Raw genomic sequence first — 10,829 nt, 5'->3', positions numbered from 1 at the left:
GGGTCAAATAATGATCTGAATGTGCTCAATCAATCCCCACTGTTTTTTGATGCACTGAAAGGAGAAGCCCCTCAAGTCCAATTTTCTGTCAATGGGAATGAGTATACCACAGGTTACTACCTTGCTGATGGTATATACCCAGAATGGGCTGCCTTCATGAAGACTATACCACTTCCCCAAATAGAGAAGCACAAGTTGTTTGCCCAGAAGCAAGAAGGGGCAAGGAAAGATGTCGAGCGCGCTTTTGGGGTATTACAGTCCCGTTTTACCATTGTCCGTCGGCCTGCACGTCTATGGAAGAGAAAGAGTGTTGGAAGGATCATGAGGGCTTGTGTGATTCTCCACAATATGATAATCGAAGATGAGAGAGAGCAGGCAAAAATTCATATTGACTTGAATGAGATTCCGGGGGCTTCATTTACTCTACCTCCCGAAGTGAATGTTGGTGGTAATCTATGTTTCGCAGATGTGTTGCGTAGAAAAGCTACTATTCGTGCTCGTCCACAGCATGCCCAACTTAAAAGTGATTTAGTCGAGCATATCTGGCATAAGTTTCAAAACAGCCATCATAATTAATCATGGTGGGATATTGATATCTGCATGTTCATATTCCTTTTTTTTACTGTAACCTTGATATGTTACATGCATTTTTATTTCAGGAGTGAGCTGTGATGTGGTGATTGCGGCAGCTGTTACTTATAGGTATACTTTCTCTGATCTTAAATTGTTCTTTTCGTTAACCAAATAGTTCTGTACTCTATAGTTTAGTCAGTGTGAATGTATTATTGCTTAAGAAATTTCTTTGATCTGCCAACATGCTTGTATAGAGAGTGAGGTCTTCTTTATAGCTTGTTCTTCTTCGTATTGTTACAGTATTTGTTTTTACTGAACCTGTGTAGCTATACAGGATTTATAGAAGTGATTTTCTCCAGCATTACTACTCAGTGTTACTTCTTGATGTCACATGCTGTAAGTTTGCATTGGCTAAATTTTTAAGCTTGACCCGGTTCCTTTTCCATACAGTGGTTGAAGGTTATTGATGCAAATGAGTGGTTGCTCCTTTCCAGCGAAGTACCCTCCATGCTTTATGACTTTTGTGATCGTCCAGATCAAAACTATGATTGTTGCTTGTGGTCGTGAACGGCTTGTTTGCCGGAGATGTTATCTATTATGTTTGCTGAATGCTTTCTTAAAGACTTATGTAATCTTAAGTAATTACTCATGATGCTATGGAGTAGTATGATGCTGATGTGACATGTTTGGAGTACTATGATGCTGTATGACATATGTTTGTTGCCTAAATGCCAGTCAATCTTCCTATTTCCTGGTTGCATGGATGGCATGTATATGTATGCTCTTTGAAATGGCCACAAAGATGTTGTTTACTGTAGATCACAGCAGATCATATGCACCTGCAAGCAATAAATACTTCATATTAAATGGAGCCATGCTAATAGCCAGCCAAAACGCCATACTACTATATGAGAGAAGGCTTTATGATGACGTGGCATTGCTATATAGCCAGCAGCCGGCTGTGCTATTATCTTTGCTCTTACTGCTAGCACCGCCCTTGGGTCAGACCTGTCTGTGATTGAAGGCATTGTCAATTAACTGGTCTTTTGCTAGAGCATGGTCAGTCTCTGCATCTTGCAGTCTAGTGTATGTATACTTAATTCATCACCTTGGTTTAATCTAATCCATGGCGATCTCGATGGGCGTGCTTGCTCTTGCACGTGGAGGAGTGGGCCATCCTTGTCAGCGGGCGGGCTGGGTGGAGTGAGCCGCGTCAAGTGCATAGATGCTTCCACCTACCGCAACTTTTTTTCTTTTTGAGGAATCTACCGCAACCTTAAAGCAATGAGGAATCTTGAGCTGTACTCCCCCCGTCTCCCGTCTTCCATCTCCTATTGACCTTGTCTGAACCTTGTATGCAGTGCCTCTCGCTCTTAAGCTCTTCATCCACATATCAACAGGGCAACCGGGGATGGCGTCGTCGCCGCCACTGCCGCGCGTGTGCGTGACCGGCGGCGGCGGGTACATCGCCTCGTGGCTCGTCAAGCTGCTCCTCTCCACGCCACCGTCCGCGACCCACGTACGTAGCCACTAGCTTAGTAGCCACTGTAACGGCTGCACGCTCACCTCCTGCTTCTTGCTCGTCTTCCAGGCGATCCGAAGAATGCGTGCCTCGAGCAGCTGGATGGGGCTCGGGAGAACCTGCGGGTGTTCAAGGCCGACATGCTCGACTACGGCGCGGTGACGCCCGCGCTCGCCGGCTGCGAGGGCGTCTTCCACATCGCCACTCCGGTGCCCGAGCAGGAGATGGTTGACCCCGAGGCAAGTGTTCATCCATCTCCTGGGCCAGCTTGTCAGTGTAGGATTTCTCCTAGTCGTACTTTTATCACTCACTGGAGTGGAGTAATGTGGGAGGTAGTTCTGGACTTCTAGCCTCCCCTTCCAAAGAGGACTAATGCGAGCGACTCAAGCAGATCTGAAGAACAAAAATTAACTTAGACGGAAAGAAGTGCATTGGACGAGTTAATTGTTCAGTTATGAGATCTACAAGTTCGGCTTATTCTAAGTCAATTTTTTTTTACAAAATGGATGAGTACCCGGGCCTCTGCATCACATGATGTGCACATCTATTTATTAATGCAAACCGAATATTCAAGTTTCAAACTAGTAAGACTAGCCACAATGGGTAGTAATATTGACTAGTAACATAAACATGTTACTAGTCTATGTTACTACCTCTACAGTGGGGAGTAACATATGTGTGATAACATACACCAATTAATTTATTAGGCTATAGACACATTTTGCATTGATATGTGTGATGTTACTCATAGTACTAGTAACGAGCTATGTTACTACTTTTCTCTCTTTCTTCATTTATTGGTTGCCACATCATCTATTTTATCTAGATATATGTGATGTTACTATCTATGTTACTCCCATTGTGAGTAGTCTAAGATGCCCGTGCATTGCACGGAGCACCAAGATTGAGGGTGGATGGCAGCGGCCATCACAACAGATTGTTCCGTGGCCTTCTGGATGTGGTGGGGAAGAGATAAGGCTGATTGTGAGAGACAAGGAGTTGTTTGTAAATATGAAAACAAGTGTCGGGCATCTTTTTGCAAAACTGTAGCAGTTTGCTTTGTATGCGTCAGATCTAGATCCAACGGCTACTGTTGAAAGATGGCAGGCACACCATTATCACCAACTCAGATTTTTATAGGAGTAGAATAAAGATCCGAAAAAAGTAGAGGTAAAAATTACAGGACAGAATGCCACAATCGGCAAAAATAGAAAAACATGTCTGCACACATATCTTATTATTGGACCGTCATCCAAACCGGATGTATGTAGCGTGCGCTACGGTTGACTAATTTTATAGGTACTACATCCGTTCCAAAATACTCCTAATTGAAGTTCTGAATTTGTCCCAAGCCAAATGTGTTTAAGTTTGATCAACTCTAGAGAAAAATGATCTGGATTTGGGCTTATCGGGCCTTCATTCTTGATCACTTCTTTCGGCATTCTTGTCACTTCTACTTAGGCTTTGCTGCCATCCGGACCTAAGTTTCTCGTCCACAACACCATAGAAATGTTTATGGTTGTGATATATGATAGTTGGTAAATAGTAAATTTACATCAAATTGCGTTACAGTTTTTTCCTAACATTAATTGTGTGTAGTGGATTTTGATGCCCAGAAAATGAGTTCGAAATGACTATTGCATAAGGCCTGAACATGTCCTATTTTTGTTGTCCAACGTTTTTTATAGTAGCTGAAATTTAAGTTCCAAAGGTTTTAGTGGTAAGATGGAAGTGGAACTAGTATATATTTTGCATGGTATGGTAGAAATTGCATTACAAGTAGTCTTCATATACAATTAAAGGAGATATTTGAATGAAAAATTAACGGAGTGGCGTAAATGGAAATGAACTACTCCCTCTGTTCATTTTTGTAAGACGTTTTAGACAACTGAAATTGAACTATTTTGGGTGTTGTCTTAAATGTCTAAAACGTCTTACAAAAGTGAATGGAGGGAGTATGTTGTTTGGTAGGGTGTAGAGAATTGGTGTTAATTAGTACAACTGAGAGAAATCTCTTAAAAAAATACATGTGCATGTAATACTAGTTTGTTTACCCCCAAAAGTAAAAAAATACTAGTTTGTTTGTTCTTCTATTTTCACTAAGAAGCTAGCTGTTCTGCTGTTACTCATAAACTTGCTCAACTGTGCAGAAAGAGATGATGAATCCTACTGTCAAGGGAACCATGAATGTACTCAAGGCCTGCTCAGCTATGAACGTTGAGAAACTCATTCTGGTTTCATCTGCCGCCAGTATTTGCTTCAATCCAGATTGGCCAGAAGATAAAGTCAAAGATGAAAGCTGTTGGTCAGACAAAGAGTTCTGCAAAGAGAATAAGGTGAGCACTCGGAATTGCTGATCAATAGTACATCCACCACCAAGTTTCCAAAGAGATTAAAATCTACTCCCTCCGTTCCAAATTACTTGTCGTAAAAATGGATGTATCTAGAACTAAAATACATTTAGATACATCCATACTTGCGAGTTGCGACAAGTAATTCGGAACGGAGGGAGTACCTATTATGCAAAGAAAGGGACATCTTCTTAATCATTGCACTAGCTAGTGAGCTCTAAATTGAAGATGAGATGATAGCTGAGAGGTAGCGCTAACTCGACAATATGTACACTTGTTTGTGTTGGCAGAGCTGGTATTCGCTTGCGAAGACCGAAGCTGAAGAGATAGCCCTGGAATACGGTGACAAGAACGGATTGCATGTCATCACATTCTGCCCTGGTCTGGTCTTCGGCCCTCTGTTGCAGCATGTGGTGCTCAACACTAGCAGCAAGGTCCTCCTCTACATGATAAAAGGTTGCAATCCTAATTCAAGTGCAATATGCAGCATTTCTTTCTTGCTTTCTGTAACTCTGTTGTTCTTGGCATTTATCACTAGGGTAACAATATTTTGGGAAGTGCATGGTAGATTCAGTACTACTGAAACAAAAGCTAGGGATTTGTCTTAATTTCAATTTGTTGCTGTGTAACTTGAGAACACACAGCCCAACAAAGTTCAACATGCTGAGCATATGATTTACTGCTTGGATGCAGGAGGCCCTGATACGATGAACAACAAGTTCTGGCCCATAGTAGACGTCCGCGACGTAGCCGGCGCGTTGCTCCTGTTGTACAACAAGGCAGGGCCACATGAGAGGTACATATGCTCGTTAGACCAAATGGACTTGAAGGAATTGCTGGAGATAATGAAGAGCATGTACCCTAGCTACAGTTATGCAGACAAGTAAGTGCCATTGTATCAAACGTCATGCCATAGCTTGCCTTAGAGTCGATTTACGAAGGATTTTAACCACCACTTTTTGGTGTTTGCAGGATGGTCGACGTGGATTACAAGGGTGCACTGACTTCGGATAAGCTGAAGAATTTGGGGTGGAAACCAAGGAAATTAGAGGATACACTGGCAGACAGCGTTGAGTCGTATGAAAAGGCAGGGCTTCTTCATGTTTCAGATGGCGAACCCTGCCGGCTTCCCTTCTTCTACCGCATGCCACCTTTGGTGGAATGAGCCAGCACCATTTAGTCATTGATTTTTATTTTTTCTTGAGACATCACTGAATGTGTTTTGGAAAAATAAGGAGGGGATCAGGTCCCATGGGTCATCCAGGATGGATGCATGCAGATGCAACTTGTGTGTCTGTTTGATTTCTTAGCCGAACAATTGAGGTTATGTTTGAGGTTGTTGAGCTGTGTTGTGCGGAACTTATTTTTTAATCTACAACTTGAGATCACAAACGATAAATAAAAATAGCTGAACGTTAAACTAAGCAGAACATTTTTGAATATGATCGAAAATTCAATTCAGTCCCCGGGCTCATCTGCATCTGATGAACAGTAAATACAAAAAAATAGCAAACAATTTCAAAAAATATGAAAGTTTTACACATAACAGTTTATAATGTTTTCTAGAAGCGTGCCAAATTTCAAGGTGTTTGGACATTTGAGAAGCTTGGGGTAAAATTAACAAAATCGGGTCTACGGTGTGCACCTTTTGAAAGTTTCTTTGAGAAGCCAGATTTGTTATTTTTTGCCACGGGCTCCTCAAACGTCCAAACGCCATGAAATTTGGCATTTATGGTAACCAACAAATCCAATCCTTTCTATGGCCACCTTCTGCAAGATGAAGTAGTCATCAAAGGACCCAACGTCATGGTACAGGCGATCAAAGACATTTTTTCGCATCCGAAAGCGCGAGCGAAAATTGTTAGCGAATAGAGCAATGGGGGCAAAGTAGTCATCCGTCAGTGTCAAATGGCCCCATACCCTGTCCCGATTGAGCACTCGATGACCCTTGATCGATCTATTGAAATTGAGAATATGCTCTTTCACACGCTCCATGTCTGCAAGGACTGTCTGTATTATCACCCTCTTTTTCTCGAGCGCGACCTTTTTCAAGGAGAAGAGCGATGCAGGGTTAACGTCCACGATGTAAGGAACCATATCAGCGGGGGTTGCGAGCTGCTTGGTGGCATACTAGTACAGAGGCTTGTAAGGTTCCGGTCACGATGCCGTCTGGGCACGCCCGTCTAGTGGCGTCCGCCACGCCTTCCATGCCCATCGCCACCACCACCAGCCAGCCGCTTCTTCACCTTTTCCTCCTTTGCGGCCTGCTTTGACGCGACGATTTTGCCGCGTCTCCGAGTTGATCTTCCGGGCGAGCGTGATGCTCGAGTCCCCAAGCACCTCCGCCGGCTCCATCTGCAACATATTCTCTAACGGTTCCATACGTCGACGGTAGAGGGAAAGAGAGGATGGGAGAAAAGAGCGGGAATTGAATTGAGAGGGACGGAGAGTGAAATAAAAAAGTGAGAGATTTTGGCACGAAAACAATGCGAAATGCTACAAAAGCACGAACTCTGCCTTCCTTTTGGATGGGCTAGGGGGCGGAGGACTCCCGCAAACATCTCATATTTGTTTCCGGTTTACAGGAAAAATCATATTCGAATCTGGATCGATACAGAACCGTGACTTCGGCGATGCAGCCAGTATGGTACAGACGGGCAGGTCGGCGTTGGAGATGCCAACCGGCTAAAATTTATGTGCCATTAATAGAGAGGGCCTGATGAACTGGAGAGTGAGCGGCAGATGGCCTCAGCGGCTGTGTGCCCGCGTAGCTACCGCGGCATAAAGAGCAAGGGGATGTCGATCTGCGCCGTGGAGTCTCTACCGGCGAGTGGGTGGAGAAATTGTTAAAGCCGAGCAAGCTGCGAGCCAGCCCGTAAGCGAGGAGGAGGAGGATGGCACCACCGCGGGTGTGCGTGACCGGCGGCGGCGGGTACATCGCCTCGTGGCTCGTCAAGCTGCTCCTCTCCCGGGGCTACGCCGTCCACGCCACCGTCCGCGACCCATGTATGCACGGCGCGCCTGATCCGGCCGCTCCTCCTCTCTTCTTGCTGTTGCTGCCTGCTTCGCCGGTTGGTGATTAATGTCGGGATGCCGTTTCAGGTGACCAGAAGAACGCGCATCTGATGCAGCTGGACGGCGCGGCGGAGAGCCTGAGCTTGTTCAAGGCCGACGTGCTCGACCGCGCCGCGCTGGCCGCCGCCGTCGAGGGCTGCCAGGGCGTCTTCCATGTCGCCTCCCCTGTTCCCGCGGATAAGACCGTCGACCCTGAGGCTAGTACACATCTGTCGATTCACTTGGTCCACAAAAGTTCAGAATCTCGTTGAAATCTCAGTATTTGAAAATGCAGATTCTTGATGGTCTGTTACTAATGTTGTGCTAAATATAACCCTGCAGTCAGAAATCATGGTGCCTGCCGTGAAGGGCACCCTAAATATTCTTGAAGTTTGTTCATCTCTGAAGGTTCAGAAGGTTGTGGTGGTGTCATCCACTGCTGCTGTTCATTCTAACCCCAACTGGCCTCAGGGTAAACCCAAAGACGAGAGTTGCTGGTCCGACAGAAAAATATGCATGGAGAAGGAGGTTAGTAAAGTTATACTCCCTCCGTTGCTAAATATAAGTCTTTTAGAGATTCCAATGCGGACTACATACGAAGCAAAATGAGTGAATCTACATTTCAAAATATGTCTGTATACATCCGTATGTAGTTCGTATTGGAATCTAAAAAGACTTATATTTAGGAACGGAGGGAGTAAACTAGAACTGTGAGGTGATAGAACAATGGAATTCAGTCGCAACGTACTTGCGGATGCTAACTTGCTAAGCATATACTTTAATTTATTTGCATCAAGATTTAACATGTTGATTTTCTTTGTTGATTCCTAACATATTAGTAGTTCACTTCATCATTAATCGGTAATTACTCAGAAACTAAAAATGGTTGCAACATCTGAGCACTGAGTTCAAACCTACAATTTTTGTTGGCAGGCCTGGTATAGTCTTGCTAAAACTGTTGCTGAAGAGGCAGCATGGGAATATGCAGAGAAGAATGAGCTCAATGTGGTTACTTTATGTCCTTGTATTGTTTTTGGGCCACAATTGCAACCTGTTGTCAACACCACCAGCGAACTCCTCATCTACGTCATAAAAGGTGCCCTCGTTTTTTTTTTTTTTTTTGCCCTGGGATTATCATTTACCTCACAAAAAAAGTTCATGTCTCTGGGTGGAAAAAATGCAGTAATCACTTGCAAGGCTCTCTTGGTAATGTAGGGTTTAGGAATTTGTTATGGATTCTTTTGGACGTTCTATATAATAACTGAATCCAATTTCTTCCATGAGCTTAGACCTTATGGAAAATTTCCTCTCGACCTTCTCTCTTCTTGAATTCCTGTAAAATTCCTATAGAAATTCCCTTTATCGCTTCATGATTCGAGAAGCCAGAACATACAATTTTTTTTGGCATTACCATTTTGTAATCTTGTGCTCCAAAATGCCCTTAATTTCCAATTCAGGCCCTTATGTAAGAACTACACAATTCATTTGTGCTGTTGAAGATGGTTCTTAAATATGATTGGACTAATGTGACTCTTAATAGTGTCTTGTATCGCTTCTTCTGTTTGTGCACAATTATTTTTTACCTCATCCAATTAATTGCATGCTAGAGATCTACTTGTTATGTATTGTTGACGGCTGGGAGTGATGAAAATTTTATTATAGGGGGTCCTAATGTGTTGAATGACACGCCGTTGCAAATAGTCGATGTCCGTGATGTGGCCGATGCTTTGCTTCTGATATATGAGAAACCAGAATCATCCGGGAGATATATCTGCGCACCAAATTACATTAGCACAAAGGCTTTGCTGGAGCTGCTAAAGAAGACGTACCCTGACTACAACTATGTAAAATGGTGGGTCTCTTATCTTATCATGTGTTCCTTGTATGTATCAAATGGCACATTTGCCCTGAACCCCGTGCTTGTTTATTTGGTTTGAATAACTCTCTCACTCTGCTTTCTGCAGCAAGGCCGATGCACATCAAAACTCTCCTGTCACGCCGATTTCGTCGGCAAAATTGAGTAATCTGGGCTGGAATCCGAGGGCATTGGAGGAGACGCTCCTGGACAGCATCGAATACTACCGAAAGATGGGAATTCTGCAGGATGTCGAGGGACAGACCTACCGCCTTCCTGATATTTTCCGCCATTATCAAGCTGCCGAAGAGTGAGTGGAGGGTGGCAGTGCTCAGTGCTTTCTATTCCCTCTGTTTCTAAATATAAGGCTTTTTAGAGTTTTCAATGCAGACTACGTACGGATGTATATAGACGTGTTCTAGAGTGTAGATTCACTCAATTTTGCTCCGTATGTAGTCCATATTGGAATCTCTAGAAAGTCTTATATTTAGGAACGGCGGGAGTACATAAGTCATTGTGGTTGTGAATTGCTGAATGTTATGTGAAATAATAAATGATATGTTGATGCTTTCAATCTCAAGGGCAGATGATAAGAGGCTAGAGAGTGAAGCTGCTCATTGCCTACCGTAGATAACTTTTCGGTTCCGGATTGTATCTTCTTATTTTCTGCTGTGTTGTGTCGAGGTCTCAAGGATGATTATGAAGATGTTGTTAAGAACATTTACCCTCGTCGATAATAAAAGAGTAGATCCCCGATTTCCGATTTCAGTATTGAAGCAAAATGTATTCCAAATGTTTTATAAGAAGGCGAGTCTCATCTCTCATCATCACTGTGGTCACTGCCGACTGCTACTTAGGGCACCTAGGGCAATCTCAGCGTGTGTGTGACCAAATTAGCCCAACACTGATCAATTGGCACCGATGTCGATTTTCCTTCTTTCTTTTGAGAATACCATGTCAAATCTTTTATTTCTCTCCGGTGTGGCCATTTTTCACTTCTGCTGCAACATGGGCCTGATATCGAGCCGCTGCCGAACAGGCGAATCGTGTTGTCCCATCTCTCTCGAGTATGTGCTCAAGCATCTTTTCAATTTTTGGGAGATCTACAGCCGCAACCTCGCTATCTTCATGGACGGCGTTCAAGCGTCAACTCGGCCCGACCTACGACATGCCGTCGCCAAGCTACACGCACCAATAAGATGAAGAACAAGGCCCTACTACATCGCAGATGGAAACGCCCCATCTTCCCTCCAATCGAAATCTTGAAGACTCCATGTAAGATGAGGCATCGAGCCCGCGCTGCCTCAGGTCTGGCAGCTGGAATCTGCCTTCTCTGACAACCTAGCTTTATGATTTTTGAAGTGGGACATCGGGCAACCGGGCGGCCGGGTGCTTCTCATATGAATTGGGAGGCCGCCGCGATGCCACACAGTACCATCGGCGCATCCACGCATCCTGTATACCGATGCAGAGG

The 10,829-nt window shown here is 44.1% G+C and overlaps 1 protein-coding gene, 1 long non-coding RNA gene and 1 pseudogene across 2 annotated transcripts; all 3 read left to right on the top strand.

Annotated features, from left to right (window-relative positions):
* The first annotated feature begins 427 nt into the window (after positions 1-427).
* LOC123183149 (uncharacterized) lies at positions 428-1,088 on the top strand. Its single transcript, XR_006492457.1, has 3 exons — positions 428-581; positions 660-702; positions 1,024-1,088. It is a non-coding gene; the product is annotated as an uncharacterized lncRNA (long non-coding RNA).
* A 799-nt stretch (positions 1,089-1,887) lies between these two features.
* LOC123183144 (cinnamoyl-CoA reductase 1-like) lies at positions 1,888-5,784 on the top strand (annotated as a pseudogene).
* Positions 5,785-7,153: 1,369 nt separating this feature from the next.
* Positions 7,154-10,123, top strand: LOC123183139 (phenylacetaldehyde reductase). Its single transcript, XM_044595879.1, has 6 exons — positions 7,154-7,452; positions 7,549-7,718; positions 7,843-8,028; positions 8,434-8,596; positions 9,163-9,352; positions 9,465-10,123. Exons 1-6 carry the CDS (start codon positions 7,341-7,343, stop codon positions 9,667-9,669), a joined length of 1,026 nt encoding a protein of 341 aa, XP_044451814.1. The 5' UTR covers positions 7,154-7,340; the 3' UTR covers positions 9,670-10,123.
* The last annotated feature ends 706 nt before the right edge of the window (positions 10,124-10,829 follow it).

This window comes from Triticum aestivum, chromosome 1A, assembly GCF_018294505.1.
Source record: "Triticum aestivum cultivar Chinese Spring chromosome 1A, IWGSC CS RefSeq v2.1, whole genome shotgun sequence".
In the NCBI taxonomy this organism is placed as follows: domain Eukaryota; kingdom Viridiplantae; phylum Streptophyta; class Magnoliopsida; order Poales; family Poaceae; genus Triticum; species Triticum aestivum.
The sequence above is the reverse complement of the archived record's forward strand: the minus strand, read 5'-3'. Positions and strand labels throughout refer to the sequence as shown.